Genomic DNA, 22,295 nt, shown 5'->3' with positions numbered 1-22,295 from the left:
CGTCAGGTCTAACCCAGCCCATTGCCACCACTAACCTAACTAGGCAACCATATATATCTTAAAAGTGGAGCATTAGCTTCACTCTAAACCGTCCATTTCTTTATTCACGTACAGACAATAAATCAACCCATGACAATGGAAATTTAAAAAAAAAAAAAAGAAAAGAAAAAAAAAGTAGGATTTTAATTTTTGGGCAGATTGGGGTTCAGCTGGGTCCAGGCCTACTAATTTCTTTGGGCTCCACATTGAAACTGCTGGCACAAGCTTGTTCGGTGCGCATTGGGTTGCTTCATAGTAACATGGCCAACGATTCACCCCTTCAATATAGAGTTATAATAATTAAATGGTCCATACAAAAGAGTCAGAAATATTATTTTTTAAAAATGGCTTGTAAGTGGACAACCAATATTTGTCCAATAGGTAGGATTCGAACTATGGTCTCTTAGGGCGTGTTTGGCCCGGCGCTGGATGTCGGCTATCCAGGGATTAGTGGAGGGGCCCACATTACAGTCTGTCTGCAACATGCCCAGGCATACCACGTTTACAGCTTACATATTCATATACAAAATTCATTTTTGTTTCTCTCCATTATTTATATTCATATTTATTTCTTGCAACAACAAAATAATAGAGCATCAGCTCTCCCATTTCTCTCTTTTTTTTCTTTTTAAGTCGTAGTATGCTCTTTCCTTTCGGGCACCTTTTTCCTTCTGCTACAATAACTCTACGGTGATAGTTCATTAGCCGCTTTATAATTTTTGGTGTCGATCTAGACCATTCATATCATACAGCTAACCACCCAATGGCCGTACATGTCAGCCAGACATTGCCTAAAACTGGTAGTGAACTAGCAAAGTTGTCCAACGGGATCCTGCCCTATCACAAGACGTCCTCTCCTCCTGGTCACAACTCACCAACCAATCTTATATTGACACGTCAGCGATAAATCAGAAGCGGAGCGAGGCGCCGCACTTCCAAAGAGTGGGCCCCACCACGTCTTAGAGGAGTCCCGTGAAGGGGGAACAATCCAAGGAGAGCCAGCTGTCTTTCCATTATTGCCTGCGTCAGCCTCCACGTTGGGTATAAAAAGAAAAGCGTCTGGCCAGCTGGCATTCCTGCACCACCCTATCCCTCATCTCCACGTGGTGGAATCTCCTTCGCTGTGGACCCGAGATCGCCTGAGGGACCGGTGTAGCCTCCGCGAGAGGGCGTCCAGCACCTGCCACGTGGCGTCACCTGACTGGATACGCCGGTTGAACAGGAGGGCCCTGCGGATCGACGGGTCCCACAGCCGCCGCTGTATGGCGGAGAGGTTGGTAGCTGCCACGTGATCGAGGATGCGTGCGAGATCCCCGACGTCGCTCTCGGCGACGGTGAGGGAGATGTCCGGCCAGGGGACGGACGAAGGGAAAGGGAGGCGGATTCCATCGGCGATGATGACTGGAACGCAGCCAAGGGCGACCGACTCAACCAGTCGCGGGCTCCATGGGGCCCACCCGAGGGGGCAGAGGCAGAATACGGACCGTACAATCTCCGACTGGTAACCGGCAAACCTCTTCCGCTTTATGTAGAACTTCCGATTCCCGTTGTATTTGTGCCAGATCGTCGTTCTCACTCCCCTGCATATGAATCCATCGCAAAAGACGGGTACACATGAATACACTTAGTTTTGTGATTATCTACAAAAATGCCATTGGGTTGGAATTTGAAACTCAAAAAGAATAAAGTAGGAAGAAAAGGAGAAGAAGAATCTTCGGCCACGGAATGTCAAGCGAACGAGAGAAGCCATGCCTACTACTCCACACGCGTACGCCACGTGACCACGATATCAACCCGATCGGATCCGATCCGATCATCAAAATTAGGTGGGCCATAAGGAAATAGACGGTTCAAATAATTACTAAAGCAGTCCCACATTAATCGTCGATAGAGAGCGGGTCTTTTTTCCAGGAACAGAACAAACGCACGACCGGTGGGAGCAACCTGACAAACGGCTCATGCCAGCCACGCGATGCCATGTGTCGGGTTAGAATTTGAAATTGTGGAGCCGGAATAACTGCAATGTGGTACACCCATCTCTCTGCGTTACACGTGGAAGGGTTATACTTCAATCTGAACGGTCCAAACAGTGGGGCCTCATTATGGATGGACAATATTTCCAAAATCATCCATAACCAAAAGCCATAGTGGCCATTAACTACTTTTCTTTTCCACCGTCAATTTAAAGCCACCGTTCAGATGGATAGGATCATCCGGTCCATTCTTACCTTTGGATCAATAAATATCCATGGTGGGTCCCACAAAATGAACAATCCTGATTTAGACATTAACGTGCCATATCTAGTGCAGGAATAGGAACTACCATGCTCCGGTTTTTATGGCTCCGCGGAATCATCCCTCCCCATTAATTGGATGGCTGTGCTTTAACGTCGAGACCAGGATAGTCTTAAAAGACGGAGATGCCCTCAACAGTCAACAAGTCTAGGTGCAAATACGTAATTTCATCCGGTTTAGTTTATCCGGAAAACGGAACTTGATTAATCAAATCAGATGATATTTGTTGGGTTCGTTTTGCCTCTGCGTCGCGATAGAGCAAACCGCGTGTGTCGCCCCACCCACTGGGCCCACATGATCAGATCCAACTGTATTTGAACCGTCCATTTCTCTTTGCTACCACCAATAAGCTATATTTGCATAGACTAATGCTTCAGAGATGATAATAACCTTCGATTTTTAGAGTTCAGTTCAAGCCGTTGAGAATCCTCCTTTTCATGTTCTAAGTTCTAAAAAATTCGATGTTGACGGTCAAAATCATCTGTTCAGCTTAAAGTCCTCAAGATGAACGTTTCTGATCATTGGAACACTATGTGGGGCCCACTGTGGAGGCAAAAGGAACTCGAGATTGATAGGGTTTGGTGCGACCTACTTGCTGTAAAATCGGCCACTAATGTTCTTGGGATGTACTTCCATTTTGCCCCTGAAAAACACCCAAATATCCCTATCGCCACTCTCCGGCGCTCCATCCAGCGCCTTCTGTACGCTTTCCGGCGACACGTAAGGCGGTATCAGCACGTTCTCTACGTCCTGACACGGGTGCCGGTATCTGACACCGAACGTCTGCAAGATGATCGACTTCTTCAAGAGCGCCGGAATCCCATCCGCAATTGCCACATCCTCCTGTCCAACATAAAACCACAACCGTTGATCAAATACTAAAAACAAATACCCTCAAAAGATTAAAAAATTACGGTACCCTGCCACCCTACCATGGCATGGAAGCAAGCCCCATAGTCGTGCGATGCAACGAACACATGGTCCGACCCGTCGCTCCGGTTCCAGAACGGCAACTCAGAGGAGATAAGATGCACCGCCGATGCTAAAAGACGCCGGGCGTGGCCGATAGCAGGGAAGCCATTAACGGTGCTGAAATTGCAGGAGACGTAGACGGGGACGAAGAAGAAATCGGCCTCCCATGGATCCAACGTCCGAAACTCGCTCTCCATCAAAGCTTCGTGGATGGCTACCTCAGCCGCGAACAGATGGCTGCTGCAGCGCTCGTTTGAAAGCCAGTCTCTATTGTATTCGGACGGCAGATCGTAGACGTACACCTTCAAATCGCTGGCCATGAGACCAGATTGAGATTTTGAGACGTTGGTTTTTGTGGGGTTCTCGATTAGGACCCGAGAAGCTGAGAAGGTGGTTGTTTTGGAGGGAGGGATGACTGTGGTTGTTGTGGTGGTGGTGCTACTACTGCTGCTGATGAGATAAGAAGAGATGAAATAGAAGGAAAGAGAAAACCAGAGAACCCATCTGAAATAACGGTTGAAACGAGAAGGGGAAATGGATTTATCGATGTTTCTTGTATTTTGCCGGTGAAGGATCTTCATCTTGGGGTAGAACTCCCTGTTCTCGCTGTTCCTTCTGAAATCCAACACCATCTTTCCCTCCGCAAGCGAGGTTTTAAGAGAGATAGAGAGGTGGAGATGATTTTTCAGTGGTTGTTGAGATGGGATTTTCGGAAATGGTTAGAAATGAAGTAGAGACGAAGGCAGAAGAGAAATAGAGAAATGGGTTGTTGGGTTTCTTTCTTTCGATTTTTTTTTTTTTTTTTCTTCTATCGTTTCGGATTCGGTTGGATTTGGGTCTCTCTCTCTCTGTTTTTCTTTTTTCTTTTTTTCCCTTATAATCCCATTATATCATCTGCACATGTTGCATAGGGACGCGAGAGAAAGAGAGAGAGAGAGAGAGGAGCGCGTTGGCAGACGAGAAATCGGACCATCTTGGAAAACGCTCACATGGTATTTGTACCACCGGAATTTGTGGTATTACTTAATTATATGGGACCCACTTAGTTTATGAATCAGATCTACACCGTCCATTGGAGTGGAACTTAAATTTTAAACTATATAGATAAAAAAATAAGGATCAACGGAAACTTAGAGGAACCACATAATAGGAGACATTTCAATGGCGATGAGCAGCCAATTAAATCTTTTGGACTGCTTGTAAGGCCCACTATGCTATGTATGTGCCATCCAAGCCATTGATCAGACCATGATCAAGGAAACCCCTATAAATCAGGCCATTTTAAGACTCATATGAGCAACACTAGGTAAGCTTTTGCATTGCACCCTACTATTTAGGCCATCATAACGTTTGATCGAGTATGCACGATGGACGGACGGATCTGATTCATATGTATCATGTGGGACTACAAGACCCAAGTTCCATGTGAGCGCGCACATGATATTTTACTAGTCGACCCTCCATGCATTTGTCCATTTATTACCTAGAATACTAATCTAATCATCCTGATATTTTCAAAAACCCATCTAAGTATTGAGTCCCGTAAAATAAACGGCTTGGATCATTCACATCTGCTCAAATTCTGCACATTCAAGAGTTGCGAGTACAAAAAAAAAAAAAAAAAAGCTAACCGGCTCGAGTTCACGTTGAGCATTTTTCTTATAGGCGGGAAGTCACATGATGCAGCGGAGATGTGACCCCAGCGGCGCGTCTGGTCATGGGGTTCAGCAGCTTTAAACCGGAGCAGCTCTCGTATTTGTACGGTGGAGCTGTAGCGGTGAAAATGACGAAAATGCACCCGTAGTTTTAAATGCTGGGCGTTGGGACGGGAGGAGGTTTGTTTACCCGTTCGATAAGACCTAAGTCATTAATTCTTAATAATCCCGCCTGATTTGTCTTAAACCTTTGCTTTCTTATCCACTGTAGAGAATACCCATATTTATTACGCGAATTGCTTGTGCTCTACGTAGGTTACTGTAAAGAGAGGAACGGACAGGAGCTCAAGGGGCCACTGTTATTTATGGATTTTATCCATCTTTACATATCATTTTAAGGATATAAGTCAAAAAAATGAGGGCCCGTTTGGCTCGTCGGATTGGAGGGGATTGGATGGTATTGGAAGGGATTGGAAGTTAAATCCTAGGATTGGCCTGGCGTGCCAAATATGTTGTGTTTTTTAGAATAAAAAATAAATTTCAAAAATAAAAGTTATTTTTAGAAAGTAAATAAATATATTAATTATTTAAACTTTCTATAAATAGTGTGTATAGCCAGTCGGTAAGAGAAGGAGTTTTTGCTTATGCAACCAAGGTTCAAATTTCCTCGAGGACGATGCGAAGCACCATCCGCACACGCGCGCGCGTGGCGTGGGCTGCTTGGGTGCTTTTTGGCGCACTTAACACTTCGCATTGTCACAAGGAGCAATAAGAGTCTTAGTCTTTTTGGCACACGGTTCAATTTTTTAGGCCATTGTACCCTAATATTTTATTACTTTTTTTTTGGATAATTAAGAGTAATTGTGACATGATTGTACATGTGGCACCTATGCCATGTGTCACTTATGTGGATACAGTTTTTTCTGTTGGATAACTGCTCCTGTCTAAATGGGTACAGAAATAACTGCAATATGACATAGAGTCATATCCTTTCATGGAAAGGCAATTATTTGCTGTGAATGGGTATGAATTTCTTGAAGAGGCTCTTTAGCACCTCTTCAGGAAGAAATCCATGACCCTTCAGTTGATATAAATCCTGGATACTATAATTTAGAAGCACAGACTCTTAATTCTTAACATTATATCATCTTCTGTGCAATTATTCTCGATCTAATCTCTTACTGAGTTTTTTCTGAACGTCTTAAGGCATATCAGTGTCAAAACTAGAGATTTGTTCAACACTTAAATGTGTAAATTTTCGTGTTGAAATTTGGATTGAAAGTTCATTGTATTCTGAAGATAATTTGCAGATTTTCTTCGTTTGCACTTGTTGGAATTTTCAGAAAAAGGGCAGCAAATCTGTCTTGAGAAATCGACTATTCAAGTTGAGCCTTGAACCCGATAGATCTGATCGTTTTCTTTTATCCTCCGTTGTGTATTGGTTTTCTAACAAAACAAAGACAGTGATCTGAGCCCAATCCCATGGATCTTAAGACAATCAACTGACAACATCATTATTACCTTTAAATCTCATCCAATCCACCCTAATCCTTTTAAATTTGCCCGGAATGTGTTTGGCTCGAGGGATTGGAAGGGATGCGAATGTTTAATCCCGTGATTAGCCAGGCGGGCCAAACAGACTGGATATAGCAATCCAGGGATATAGCAATCCCATGGATCTCAAGACAATCCACTGACAACACCATCATTACTTAGAAATCCATGCCATCCACTCTAATACCATTCAATCCCTTCCAATCCACCTGGCCAAACGGGCCTTGAAGTACATCTGAAGGCTCAGGTTAACCACAACATAGGAAACAACTGTGATAATGACAACAACTACACCCAAAACCCTGTTAGGGCCTAATGATGGTTAATTAATTATCATCCAACCTGTTTATAAGGTCACCTGTACTTGGATGGAGGGAAATACAAATGTTAGTCTGATACAAAATTTATGAGATCTCTGTCATTAAATATTTAATGGCAACCGTGTGGTCCACCTAGGCTTTGAAAGGGCACCTTTCTTGTGGTTGTATCTAAGATGATATGCAATAATGGATGGGCGGTGCGGATATGGCACGGATTGGCTACTGCCCCTGCCAATGGCTGGTGATCAGTGCTATATACCCCGCCATGATGTATGTGTTTCATCTTGTTGTTTATCTATTTTTTTAAATCATTTTATGTCATGAGACCGTAAATGAGGTATAAAATAATCTCAAGTGCACCACATTAAAGGAAACAGTTTTGAATGAACATTGGCTGTTAAAAACTTTTTGGGGGTCAAATGTTTTGGATCAAATTAATCTTTGTTTTTTGTACGATAATCCAGTTCTTTATGACCTAATCAATAGATTGGATGTCAAATAAATAGTACAGCAAGCCTTAGGATTTTAATGGTGGATATCCAATCATTTTTATCTTCCGTGGTGTGGTACACTTGAGATTTATAGCCCTCTCATTTTTGGGATAAAGCCCTAAAATGATTTGCAAAAGTAGATGAAACACATGCATCATGGTAGGGCCCACAGAGCAATGACCTCGCAGGGGGAGTAGCCAATCCGGCTCCGGCATTAAAAATAAAATAAAAAATGAGTCTAATGGGTGACTCAGGTGGGCCACACTCGAAAAACAGTGGAGATTGAATGCAGACTTACTTTTGAATCTACCTATTTTTTTAGCTTACATCCTAACATGAGTTGGCAATAGGTATAGACGGAGTGGATTTCTCACAAACATCACAGTGGCCTTACCTAAGTTCCGAGAGCAAGAGCTTACTGTGACAAGGTGTCTTGCAGGCAAATCCCGTCGTGAATGCTCACCATTTAAAAAAAGTTTTGGATAACTAGTGAACGGTTTGGATGGCATGAAACGCCCACCATACCAAACCCACTATTTTCTTTTCTTATCTGGTGGCTAATACGAGTTTTGGTGTTGCTTCATTTTCAGGCTGCTATCTTCGTATGAGCTGGCGAAGCTGATGGGAGAGTGGATTAATTTCTCATCTACATTTCCGTGGCTTCACAGCTTCCTCGTCGAAGGGATACATTCTGCTTATCTAAACTGTCCAGATAACATAAGGTGACATGGTTGGGACTCCGGTGATAGAGCCCACCTCAATGTATGTATTATATATCTATGTCATTCATCGTTTTGCAGACTCATTTTATGGACATACAAATTTCAGATGGACCACACCATGGGAAACAATTGTTATCTAAAGCTCACCATTAAAAACTTACTAAGGCCCATTGTAATATTTATTTACCATCCAACCAGTCAATAAGGTAATACAGACCTTGGTGAAAAGAAAATACAATTATCAACTTGATCCAAAACTTTTGTGGTCCTAAATTTGTTTTTAATTGCCATTCACCACCGTTTCCTCTAGTGTGGTCCACCTGAGATTTTTATCTGTTTCATTTTTGGGCCCATGCCATATAAAATGATTTGGCAAAATAGATGGACAATGTAGATATATCTGCACTGCTTATATTCAGCTGGGCCCTTCTATCGGGGTACCATCCACATCGTTGGTTCTGCGTTCCTGGAAAACTCGGGACCTCATTGCGGGCCTACAGTGCATAGATCATGAGCCTGCAGATACCATATTGACATCAGCTTCGATGTAAGTTAAAAACTATGCAAGGTAGGTAGCATGATTAGGATGGTTTAATTGATTTACATGCATGCCATGTGTATTTTTATTGAGTGGCTGTGTATGAATAATCTCAGTTCACTAGAGTAACAAATTTTTTTCCAATAGAGTAAGTTTTAGTTGTATGGCAAGCTTAGAAATTAATTAGGAATTACATACAACAGTTACTACTGAATCGAATGACACTGTCCAATTTATGGTCCCTTTTACCTGGATTGGAGAGTAAGAACTACGGTTAGAAGTGAAAATTTTCCAATGATCCTATTTCAACAAACAAATGTTCATGAATCAAAGGCAGCCTTTTACCCAATTAGGAGCTGCCACATGGCCTCCCTGATGTAGAATGTCGACAGTGCCTCAGGACTCGAGTTGCGTGTGAATGAGAAAATTCAATTTCCAGCCTCAGGACTCGAGTTGAGTGTGAATGAGAAAATTCAGTTTCCTCACCCTATGCTGAACTCAAATCTCGAGGTGCCTGGCACATTAGCACCCAAAAGAAGCATGGATGCTTGAGTTATCTAGGGAGACACTCGTGGAAAATGAAATTCTGTCAGCATCTTTATAAAAATAGGCCCGCTGTAAGAATTCCATAAGGTGGGTCTTATTAATCAATAGTCTAAATTGTCCTAAGGGTTGAATAGTGTGATCGGGAATACCAATGAACCCCATTAAGTTATGATACATTTAAAATTGTGTATGGAGAGGTGGTGTGCTACAACTGTGATACACACACAGTATTTTAGTTAAAATGAGATTACCAAATTTGTATGAAGCCTTAGGGAGAGGAGTTTCGATTAAGGCTAAAAGTCGAGCGGGTTGTCAGGTTAGTGCTCAACTTTGGCCCAACGTTCCTATACCTCAACCCTAACCCAACTTCGAGTTAGGAATTCTTGACCCAAGCCCAACCCAGGCGGGCCTGGTCAGGTTGGCCGAGTAGATATATGCTAATATTTTCATTATTACATTAGTCTTGTATATTTTCAACACGTCTTATTTTTTGTACCTATGATTTTATTAATTATATATGTAGTTATTTATCGTAAAGAAGTTTAATTTTTCTAAACAAACAAGCTAAAATATAACTACTCTTTTAAAAGTCATATTGTGTATCAAGCAATCTATTTGGGAGGGAAAAATCCGGCGTATCATGTTAGCTTGAGTCATTGGAAATGACGTGGACCAATGAAACCTAATAGCAATGGAATTTCTCATGCCTTCAACACAAACTATCCACACTCAATTATAATTAATTTACAACGAATTTATATATTGATCGAGTTTGGGTTGGGTCGGGCAACCCAAGACCTCAACTCGAGCCCAACTCAAGTTTTATCAGGTTGGTGTTTGTATGGTCCAAGCCCGAGACCAAACCCAATACATCTTGCCCAAGCCCAAACTAATGTCGGGTCGGTCGGGTTGAATCTACCCAACTTTCAGTAACCCTAGTTTCGCTGGGTTCCAAACTCTTCAACCTTCTAAACTATAATAGAAGCTTCATTTCAATCCCAATGCTGTAAGAGTGTAAAGTGTGGGAGACTGCGGCATCAAGCCTACAGAGATGACGTTTCAACAAGGTACATTGTCTAGTTTATCTGTTCTCCATATTCGATGCATAGTACAGTCCTTTGCAATTCCGCATATAGTTTACAGTTGGTATCAAAGCCTATTATGCATCGCTTATGATAGATCCCGTGTTGAAATCTATTTACATGCATCTTCCAGGCCATAGATTTGAACCATCGATTCATGGATTATCATGATTACTAGTTCAATGGTTAAATTGAAGCAACATGCATGATGGACAGGGTGAATCTCATGAATATTCCATCAAGGTGGGACACAGTTTGGCTGGTGACTCCAAGATTAGCCAACTAGCTAGTGTCAAAGCTCTTTGGGCTCCACCATGATGAATGTATTTTATCCACATCGTCCATCTAATTTTCAGCTTGTTTTAAAGCATGAGCCTAAAATATGAGGTAGATCCAAAGCTCAAGTGGACCACACCATGGGAAACAATAGGGATTGAACGCTTACTATTGAAAACTTTTTGGTGGGCCACTGCAATGTTTATTTTGCCATCCAACCTGTTTATAAATTCACATAACCCAGGAAAACACAAATATCAGCTTGTTCCAAAACTTCCACCTAAGAAGATTTTAATGGTAAGTGTTCAATCCCTATTGTTACCTATGGTATGGTCCACTTTAGATTTGGATTTGCCTCATTTTTCATTCCATGCCTTAAAATGAGCTAGAAAAATTAATAGATTGGGTGAATAAAATACATACACCGTGGTAGAGCCCGCGGAGCTTTGACACCAGCTAACTTGCTAGTGTTGGGGTCACCAGCCCAACTGCGTCCACTAGGCTCTCAGGATCAACTCCTGTAGTACCCAGCGCGAGGTGAGCTAGCGCAGTTTTCGAAAAAAGTTAGACCAAGCATGCAAGGACCATAATACCCTCAAACATACGGTTCTCAGCCCAGGAACATTCAGGTCGGAAGATGGTTTAGTGATTAAAAGGGGTGATGTGGATTTATTTCTTCATTTTGCTTCTTCAACCTAATGGGGCCATTTGATTTTTCATTTTCTCCTGTACTTGGTTGTAGCCAGTAGTAAATAACATTTACTATTTATAAAAAGAATTCCCTCAGCCACTAAGGGCCTGTTTGGCCGGACCGATCCCTTAGGAGGGATGAGATCATGATATCCTGGGATACGCATGACAAGCCAAACAGACCTGGTGAACTTGTCCTGGGATATAAGGAATCCCATGGATCTTAAAACAATCCACTGACATCACCATCATTACCTTAAAATTGATTCCATCCCTTGGTTGGACGGATTGGAAGGTAAAATCTGGGATATGCTGGGCGTGCCAAACAGATCCAGTGAACTTGTCCAGGATATAGCAATCCCATGGATCTTAAACCAATCCACTTACACCACCATCATTACCTTAAAATCCATCCCATCCCTCCTAATCCTATGGGATTTGCCTAGCCAAACAGGCCCTAAAATCGAGGATTCAAAGCACAAGTGGACCACACTACTTGCAATAGGGGCCATTGAACGCCTATTATTGATAACTTCTTTAGGGCGACAAAAGTTTTGGATGAAGACGCTATTTATGTCTTCCCTTCATTAATGTCTGTTCAACCTTATGAATAGGTTGGATTATTACTACACATCATTGTGGGCTCTAAGAATGACGCAGGGATGAATGTGATGAGGATAACTACTCCGAATTCACGGAGCTTCTCTGGACTCCTCACAGAGACTTCTCGAATCCACGAGGAAAGAAAGCAGAAAATAGAAATAAATTCTAATAAATTCGAAATTGATTAATTTATCAATAAAAACAAGTTCACAACCCTTTAAATAGGAGTACCAAGCAATGAGAAAGAAATCAGAATCAAACTACAACTCAAACACCTAGAATCCGCGACTTACTATAAATAGTAAACTTACTATTTATAGACGGTCGCGATGTCTACTAGTGTGCAAGGTTTTTGGCCAAAAATAGTAAGTGTCCTATTTGGCTTCACCAAACCGTTCTCCTAATTATTCTAAGCTCTTTTCATGTTGGACGCAACTCCTAAAGCCCGACGGATGAAGAGTTATAATAATCAAACTAAAACTTACTATTTATAGTAAAGACGAAATTAAAACAGGGAAACGATTGTCGATCCAGGGGTTTTTCACAATTCCGGGCTGCATAACCCGGCGTAGCTGGGTTGGTTGGCTAAAGTATCTCGTTCTACCCTAAAATCATATATTTTACGTCAGATAACTCATTCCGGATTGCGAGATACGCCCGATCTAAGGTTCGACGGTCCGGATCACTTCTGTTGTCGACCGGGCCTTTTTTGATCCATCTTAGCCATGAAACTGTCAGCGACCCGCTCTACATCAAAGAAGTTTTCAACTTTCAATGGTGGACATTATTATCCACCTTGTTTCCCGTGGTGTGGTCCACGTGAAGTTATAATCTGCATTATTTTTAGGCTTGTGCCCCAAAATGAGCTGGCAAGATGAATGAATGACATAAATCATACATGTACACCATGGTGGAACTCACAAATTGTTGTTGCCCAGTCTCTTTCATTTTTCAAAGGTCAATTTAAGAACCAGGTGTCAATTCCTCCGCTTCAAACCATTGTGAACGTCGTCACATTTTTATCCCTACTTACTCACATATGTACCTTTACATACCTGAGGAAGTGTAAAAACAACTCACAATGCAAACCTAGGGCTGGCCAGAGAAGTTTGTAGATGGAGGTAAATGGGAAATGGAATTACTAATAAATGAATTTGGAGTAAATGATATACTTAGTTGTGTTTAGATGCAAGTAAATGAAATGTATTTGAAATCCAAATATTCTATTTAGATGAGAGGAATCGGAATGCATTGAAATTTTTAAATATATTTATAAGAACACCTGTGATATCTCATATCAACTTTGATATCATAAAGTAGTATAGGAACTTGATATTTAATAAAATGGTTATAAAAAGATAAGCCCATTGAAATTTATAATTTTGTGAAAAATAAGAAAATTTTGAGCCTTGGCTAAGACACAAATGTAAAGATCACAACAAGCAACTTGCCAACTTTTTGTGACTATCCATTTAGATGGACAACTTTTGTATGGTTTAGATTATTCTATTGGTATGATTTTAGTGATGTAGTCAATAATTGAATTGTTTCAGAGAATCATCACTATATCACTTATATGACAGACATGTACCTAGCAACACCTTTGTGTACTCGCGTAATTATCTAAGGGAGTTCAAAAAGGTATTTGATCACTTCCATTTACTTCATTTGTAGGCCATTTACTCTCTTTTCATTTCATTTTCATATATTTACTCTCATTCAAAAATAACCCTAAAGTTATTTATCTTCATTTACTCGCATCCAAACAACCCATAGTTTTTTCTTGATCTTAGGTCCATGTTCTATAAATAGTATGACTACATGCTCATCAGATTGGGTACATTACTTGTTCATACATCTACAAAAAAAATTCTTGATTAAAGCCCTGAAAAGGTAGCTTTGCAATCCGTTTGGATCACTACCTTGAAATCATCTATTTCATGCTGGCCCGTCTATTTAGGAGACAAATGGGCAAGACCTTAAAAACCATTTCAACAGTTTGTCCAAACAGGCCCTAGGATGATTTGACTTGGCTTCACTTGTTCTTGACCTAGCTTTTAAATGAGTTAGATTTAAACCATTCAAACAGCCCCACCTTTTTTTTTTTTTTTTTGTTAGCTTGTTAGTACACCCACTGTCAGTTCACATTTCACTGTTAGCCATCCCCACCAGGGAATTGATACCAGGACCTAAGTGTTGAAACGAGGAATCTTTCACTCAGTCTGCCACTTGGGCTATGGATCTGGGTAACAGCCCGACCTAAGATCGATCTACAACCGACTTCCCTTCTCTTCCCTTTGGCTAAGGTAATAAAGGTAATTGACTAGAATATGTCTCCATTCCATGGATGCTTTGAAATGAAGTCGATATTAATTATTTATTAGAAACTAGAATAATACAACTTGGATCGTCCAGGTCTGGATCTACACTGGACCTGTTCCATCTCCACCGCCAGTTAAGCGGGTCAAAAGAAAGAGTCCAGACCGGAATGAGATCTGTGCCTTCATGCAATATCATGGCCTTCATCATCAGGTGATCATCACCATTTGAAGTCCTAGCGCAAAATCCACTCATGGTGGGCTATGGAAGTATGTTGAATGGGGACCACTGGTTAATTACTTTAATGGTCGGATTGCCTGTCAAAGCTAGGTGAGGCCCTCTGTGATATTATCCACTCCGTCCATCCATTTTTCTAGATCATTTTAAGACATGGGTCAGAAACTGAGATGGATCCAAAACTCAAGTGGGCCGCACCACTGGAAAAAGTTGGTAGGGAAATGCCTATTGTTGAAGCCTCCTTAGGTCCACCATGATATTTATATACCATCCATACCATTCACGAGGTCATTCCTACTAGTTGAGCTGAAAACACAAAATATTCGCCCGATCCAAAACTTCTGTAGCCCATGAATGTTTCAACGGTGGACATTCAATCCTCATTGTTTCCTGTCACGTGGCCCACTTGACTTTTGGATCTGCCTAATTTTTAGGCCCATATTGTAACATGATCTGAGAAAATGGATGGATAGGATGGATTTCTCAAAAACATCATAATGGCCCCACCTAGCTTCCTGTTGAAGGAAGTTACGCGAAAGACTGTATCAGGCAATCCACGTCCCTATATTTAGACCAGCGCATCCTTATAGTATGGCCCGCCTGATGTGGGCCTTAGATCATCTAAGGGCACCACGTGCGGTTGGCCACCAGATCCTCCAAATTTCGCTGGCTCATCCCAACAACATGATGACAATCCACATCTCTAGGTTTAAAAGGTATAAAAAAGAGTGTTTAGACAATTCAAAGTATAAAGTAATAGGGGAGTTATATGATACTCTGGCAGCGTATGATGCTTGATGCACAGGCACTCTACCAGGCGGAACTGACATTTCTAACTCAGCAGCTCCAAAATTAAATTGAGTGAAAGATCATAACCAATTATTCGTGTACACTTCTACTTAAAATATGACCATAAGATATTCCTATTTCTAACCGTCAAATAAATGTCCACCAATAAAGGGTCAGATGGTCAATTTAGTGTTATTTTTGGTTCATGATGAATCTAATCTGGGTACCATAACTTGGACAATTTAATTCAACATAATCTTGTTGTACCCTATTTTTAACTATTTCATAAATAATAGCTAATAGAAAATTACTATCTGCCATTACACGCGAGATGGGTGGTGTGCAGATCTTTTTGTGTATTTTCTGCTGAATCATAGTTGGCACTAAGTTGGCGCTACAAGTTATCAGGTTACCGGTGACGTAATGTGGCCAAGATGCTTAGAGGCTTGAAGCGCGGTCAAATGGTGAGATGTGATCAAGATGATTGAAACATAGCTTGGTCAAAGAAAGGAGAACAGTTACAAGAAACATAACAAAAGAAAGATCTACATGGCAACTCCTCACTGCTATACTCGACCAATAAAGAAGAGAAACATGTAGAGGAATAACTGTAGCAGATATCTATAAATAGTAAGAAGATTAACATAATATTAAAAAAATCTGTTTCATACCTACCAAATAAAATCTATCAATTTACCTTAGACAATCTATCCTAAGAGTAGTGATAATCCTAGGTTCCAATCCTTGCCTCAGTGATAGATTTCGAGGAGTTTCAACACAAGGTCTTGGGTTCGATACCCATATATGGTGAAATCACACTACGGCGTGAGTGGTGTTTGTATGGGTGCGTGTGTATTAAAAAGTAAAAAGGAAAAAGAAAAAAGGAGTAGTAATAATTCAATAATGATAATCCTTGGTAGTAATCGTAGCCTACGTTCATATGTTGGACTTGATCTTTATCTACTAAAAGCCGTTCTTTTGGAAGAAACACTCTTGTAGTCGCTCTTTGTAGTTGATTGTAAATAATTACTTTTGTATTTGATTGCACCCACATATTGAAAGTCCTTTCTTGTGAAAAGCAAGGTGTAATCCATTTTCGGAGGAAGAATACTATTTTCTGTCAATCGCCTCATCATCTCATAATCGATATTATGAGTAGTTGGGTAGGTGACCGATCTTCTCATATTTTAGCCATATATGAATCACCAGAGACGTATCTACCTATTTTAGTACCTGGGGTCAACTTAATTTGGTTTGAATTGAGCTGCTATATCAATCCTGGCACGCCTGCACACATCACAGGTGACAAACAACAAACCGAGTACCAACAAATCCTATGCCAAATTACAATTTCTAACTAATTTTTACATGCATGTGTATCATCAATTTCTGCCCCAGTATTAAAGTTTTTCCTTTTTATCAAAAGAAAAATAAATAAATCGAGATACGTGCATAAAACAGTGGTGTAGGGTTCTTTTCCAAGAAAGTGAATCAACAAAGTTAGAAAAGACAGGGAGCCTAAAATTTTCTCATTTAGAACGATCTATTGGCGGGCCCGGCCTTTTGGTGATCACGATGGTTCATGTGAGTGGATGGGACGGAAGATACCCAATAATCTAAGTTCTTCCATTTCGTCTTTCAACCCATCAAGTCCTGACGAATGGGGTGGCAGTGATTTACCATTTTTCATAGATAGCTGAAATATTCAATTGCGAATCCCATGGTGGGCCCACCAAATCAACGGAATATAGTGTAGGAATGTAGGCTCATCCATTTGCCGCCCTGAGCTGGATGTAGTAGAGTCAGGTAGTGTCGTGTCTCCATGGGACGCCGTTTGGCTAGTGACGCTACTATGTGGACCCCACCAAGATGTATGTGTTTTATCCACGCCATCCATCCATTTTTAAAGATAATCTTAATGTTTGATCCCAAAAATGAGATAAATCTAAATCTCATGTGGACCACACCATAGGAAAACAGTAGCGATTGAATGTCCACTATTAAAAACCTCTTGGGTTCCACCGTAATGGTTATTTGACATCTAAACTGTTGATTAGGTCATGATGAAGGGAAAAAATATATATCAGCTTGATCTAAAACATTTGTTGCCCCCAAGAAGTTTTTAATGGTGGGCGTTCAATTAACACTGTGCGGTCCACTTGAGATTTGGATCAATCTCATTTTTGGACTCATACAATAAAATGATATGGAAGAATGGATGAAACACATACATCATGGTGGAGCCCACAGAGCACTGACCACTAGCCAATTATCGATTAGTTAGTAGCAGAGTCCGTAGCTAATCCATTTCCGTCTCCATGGTACACATGGCCAGGTTCCGTATCGATTAGGCTGTCCATGTAGTTATTCCTTAGTGGTTGGAAACAGGTTCGATATATTAAATGCGAAATATGAAAATTCTGAATGAAAGATCGAAACAGCTTTATAAGCTAACTTGTTACTGGTCCCATACACATCATAAATGTGGGTCTTGATATAGGAGAAGCCGATTGTTGTCCTGTCCCGGTCTTGAAGGAAACTGGTGGAGACGGGGCTCTGTGTGGCCCACCGTGATTTATGTGTTTTATCTACATCGCTCATCCAATTTTTCAGATCTTAAATTCATTTATCTATGTGCTTTATGATCTGAAAAAATTGGATTGACTGGTGGACAAAACTCATACATCTCGGTGGGCCCCATAGAGCCTTTGCTAGGCCGATTTCCATCCGGGCGAGGATAGGATACCATTGCGTTACTGATATAGGTCTCCTGCAGGGACTCTATCAGTACCCACCTCAGTATTAGTTAGTGCTCAAAAAGCTATGTGAGCCCTCGTGGACACCCCATATCTGCCCAACAAGTTGATTGTATTAGACTATTTTGATGGTTAATCAAACATCAAATCCAAATCCTAAATCGTAGTTCTAACCCTAACCTAAGACTATAAGCTCTAAAAGCCTAAGTCGTAGGAATCCTAAAATCTAAGTCACCGAGTCAACTTATTGAATTATGCGGAGCCAACTTGATGTACCAAATTCAGTCAATCCACTTAGTCAAATTAAATCCTAAACCAACCTTAAAACCAAGCCCAAGCTCAAACCCATAGGCGCACCAGAAGTCTGAAGCAACCTGAACTAATGAAACCTAAATAGGTTAGAGCTCTCACAAGCTTGTGGTAGACCACCTGCTAAAGTAGGAGGCAGGCTGTGGCCTAGGTAGCGGGTTACCCACCGCCCGCCATGAGGCACACCTCCTGCCTTGGCAGGAGGCATCCAATGCATGCAAAAGCTCTCCTTTGAATGGTAAATATGTGGGGTAGTGAAAAGTCCCTGTACCCCTTATTGAGTCCAAAATTACTATTTTACCAGTCAATCTAACCATCCAAATTGCGCCATATGGCAACTAAATCTTGTTATAGGCGTTGCATTTGACAATACATTACACACTATTATATCTACATTGCTTAAGAACTAATGCCATCTCAAAAAAATTCCTTTGAAGTAGAGACCATATGTTAGTACGAGCATAGTAGGTGCATAATACCTTTCATCTTTGTAATCATGGTCCCTTGCCCCGAGTCTTTAGTCCCAGATCAATGAGTCACTTTAGGATTGAGGATATTCATACACTCTCTTCTAGTGTTTCTATATGGTGTATCTAACTGTGGAAACAGAGTAATTGGCTAGTAGCGACTCCAGTAAAATATAACAACCTTCTGCATACAACGCAGAGCCCTTGAAAAAGGCGACCTATGAAAAATCGCGATCCACTTGTGATCCATCATCCATAGCCCCACCATGATGTATGTTATTTATCCAGGCTATCCATCCATTTTAATTGCTCATTTTAGGGCATGAAACCAATAATGTTGTAAATCCAAATCTCATGTAGACCACACCACAGGAAACGATCGCGATTAAAAACCCACCATTAAAACTTTCTAGAGCCCAATGTAATGTTATTTACCATCCAACCTGTTGATTAAGTTAGACACGACTAGATGAAGGGAAACACAAATATCAGCTTTGATCCAAAACTTTTGTGATCCCCAAGAAGTTTTTAATGGTGGGCGTTCAATCATTGCCATTTCTTATGATGTGGTTCACTTGATATTTGGATTTGCCTCATTTTTTAACTAATCCCTGAAATGAGCTGTTAAAATAGATAGATAGCGTGAACAAAACACATAGATCATGGAAGGTCTCATCAAGCTTTTTCCAACACCAACCACTACAAGGTATGCACCGAAGGTATTACTACCGAATCTAAGTCCCTTGATGTAATTTTCCTCTCAGGAGAATTTTCATATCTTCCCTTTCTCTTTCTTACTTGAGTTTTGCACTTGTACAGAATTTTCTTACTTATGATGTGTATAAGCATTCCTCTCTCGTTTGGTTGGGATTGATAGTGTCTTTGATATCCTAGTTTTTATTTCAACTGGTCGACATGATGATGGTATTTGTTGGGGAAAAAATTGACAAGTCGATAAGTCGGCTTATGGAATGGACCAAGTCTACTTAACCTGCATGGGCCCAGTAAAACCCGAGCCTAATAAGGCGTCTATGTCCAGAAACAGGCCAACCTTTAAGGAGGTTGATGCAATTGTAAGGACACATTACGAGCCCATTCAAATAAGCTATGTTCTGACCTAATAAGTCGATTATAGATCGATCATAGGTCAGTCATAGGTCGAATATAGGTTGACCATAGATCAACCTCAGATCGGTTCTCATCCGGCCATATCTCAGTCATAAATCGACCAATGTCTGGTTATAGGTCAGGAGACGTCCCATGACAAGGTCAAGGACCATTCGCGCCCAGCTAAAGGGAACATGGATCCTCCGACCTAATCATTGGTCGAAGATAATGAATGCTGATCTGTCAAGAAGGCCGGTATCGCTTATTCCCAAGTCGTCATTCACCTATGGGAGCTGACGTAAATCCGAGCTAGAGATTCGAGGAATCTCCTATCATCCCCAAGATCTCTCCATAGATCTTCGAGAGATAAAATCAGATCCCGATAACTTCGGAAGCTGGTAATCTCATAGAGATCCCTGATACAAACGGATCTCCAAGATATCAGGACGAGTCCTCGTACAATTGGACTCCCTTCCCCATATATAGAGGTATCCCCAACCATCAAAGGTACACTTATTCTCACCCTAGCACTCGACTGGTGTATCTTTTCTTGAGACCCTACCTTACAAAAAAGACCCCGTTCCTGACTTAGGCATCTGAGAGTCCCCTGCACTAGTGAGGGTCTTCTTTGTTTCTCTTTTACACCTGTGTAGGTTTATGATGGTCAACCGCGGAGGGTCTGTCGAAAAACTGCATCAACAGTATTATTTCTCATACGTGAGCCTTCCCATCTCAAATGAAAGAAGGCTGATGTTAGGTAGGATGTTAGTCATTAAACTTCTGCCAAACAACCATTAAAGTTGACATTTAATTGCTGAGAGGAAACTATGGTCAGGTTAGTGACGATGGTGACGATGATACGAACCCTCCAATACATGCCCATCAATCGATTAGTTCAAACATCAATTCCACAAACTGCATTAGAATTCATTTAAACCGGTTCCACTTTGGATGGTTTAATTTTATTCTCAGGTAGGTGAGGGGAACAGTCTCAAAGGGGACGCATATGAATACTCAATTCATAAACCCATTCGAGTCAACTCAACTCGACCTCTTTGGTAGGAGAGGATGCCCAAAAGGACGGCACCACAAGTTCAATCTATTTTCTTTAGTTATTTCATTTATATAGAACTGTTTTAAAACATTATTATTACTTGAAATATTATTAATTTGATCATTTAATATTGAGTCGAGTCATATGTAGACTCATCCGAGTTCAGAGTTACCTTGAGGCGGTTCTATATTTACTTGATTTTGCTAGATTTTGAATTATGATATGAACCATTAAAATCAACCAAAGCACTGAAACTTTTCTGATTTATATTGAACTTCCAATCCAATCTTTGGTACTTGTCCTAAGATATATAGCAGGGTTGTTTCATGGTACCTGTGCAGGATCCAAGCCATTCAACAAGCGAAACCACCATGAAGATGCAAGCTGAAAATGAGGTCAATTCAACTGTAGAAGGTGGGCCACGCGTATATTTAGAACATACACCGTTAGTCATTTTCTCTAACTATACCTTTTTTTTTCATACTTATTAGGCTTGACTTTCACTCTAGGGCATGTTTTTGGTGGACCAACCTCTTGTACGGCTGAAAGTCGGGTAGGTTCAACCTGATCAACCCAACCCAATTTGGGTTGGGCTCGGGCAGGATGTCACGTTCCGTCTAAGGTTTGGGATATGCAAACGCTAACCCGATAAAACTTGGGTCGGGCTTGGGTTGCCTGACCCAACCCGAACCTGATCGATATACGAGTTACTTATAAATTATAATTGAGTGTGGATAGTTTGTGTTGAAGGCACGGGAAATTCCAGTGTTGTCGGGTCTCAGTGGTGCATGTCATCTCCGATGACTCAAGCTAACAAGAGACATCTGATTTCTCTCTTTCAAATGGATTGTGTGCTACACAACATGACTTTTAAAGGAATATTTGTCCTATATTTTATCTTGTTTAGAAAAAATGAAGTTCTTTATGATAAATTACTACACATAATTATTAAAATAATAAATTCAAAATAATAAACTAATGTAATAATGAAAATTTTAGCATGCGTCCACCCAACCAACCCAACCGAGCCTACTTGGGTTGAGAATTCCCAACCTGAGGTTGGGTTGGGTTAGGGTTGAGGTATAACAACCTTGGGTTGGGATAGAGTTGAACACCAACCCAACCGGCCTGACTTTCAGCCCTAACCTCTTGATCGCCAAGGTTTGCTAACCCTACACAGGCCGTGGAGCGGCTACTGTTTCCAATTAGTACTACAATTTGTATTTGCTTACGTACCATTCAATCCATCTTCAGTGGAGGCTTAGCGTGCATCGGTTTTAATTCTTTTTTAGAGAAATGATAATGCATGTATCACATTACAATAAACAATAAATGAATGAGCAACGGTAGCCATAATCTGGCTATGTGACAGTTGAAAGGTGTCAAAAGCATGCTACTTGACCAAGTGGTGGTCCCCACATTCAGTGACATACGATTCACAATAGACGGTCCAGATTGGTTGATGACATGGATG

At 41.0% G+C, this 22,295-nt stretch overlaps 1 protein-coding gene across 1 annotated transcript; it reads right to left on the bottom strand.

Annotated features, from left to right (window-relative positions):
* Nucleotides 1-647: 647 nt before the first annotated feature.
* LOC131230753 (probable glucuronoxylan glucuronosyltransferase IRX7) lies at nucleotides 648-4,181 on the bottom strand. The gene is made up of 3 exons (XM_058226712.1): nucleotides 3,267-4,181; nucleotides 2,927-3,177; nucleotides 648-1,619 (listed from the first exon to the last, which is right to left on the bottom strand). Exons 1-3 carry the CDS (start codon nucleotides 3,936-3,938, stop codon nucleotides 1,133-1,135), a joined length of 1,410 nt encoding a protein of 469 aa, XP_058082695.1. The 5' UTR covers nucleotides 3,939-4,181; the 3' UTR covers nucleotides 648-1,132.
* Between the last annotated feature and the right edge of the window lie 18,114 nt (nucleotides 4,182-22,295).

Source organism: Magnolia sinica, chromosome 17 (assembly GCF_029962835.1).
Source record: "Magnolia sinica isolate HGM2019 chromosome 17, MsV1, whole genome shotgun sequence".
NCBI classification, from domain to species: Eukaryota; Viridiplantae; Streptophyta; class Magnoliopsida; order Magnoliales; family Magnoliaceae; genus Magnolia; species Magnolia sinica.
This window is presented reverse-complemented; position numbering and strand designations above follow the sequence as displayed.

Bases quoted from the DNA above. Each gene is read 5' to 3' on its own strand.
- LOC131230753 (XM_058226712.1), bottom strand. From the start codon at position 3,938: ATGGTGTTGGATTTCAGAAGGAACAGCGAGAACAGGGAGTTCTACCCC. The intron at 3,178-3,266 runs GTAGGGTGGCAG...TATGTTGGACAG, and splicing joins GGGCTTGCTTCCATGCCATG to GAGGATGTGGCAATTGCGGA. The intron at 1,620-2,926 runs GTAGGTCGCACC...ATTCATATGCAG, and splicing joins AGTGGCCGATTTTACAGCAA to GGGAGTGAGAACGACGATCT.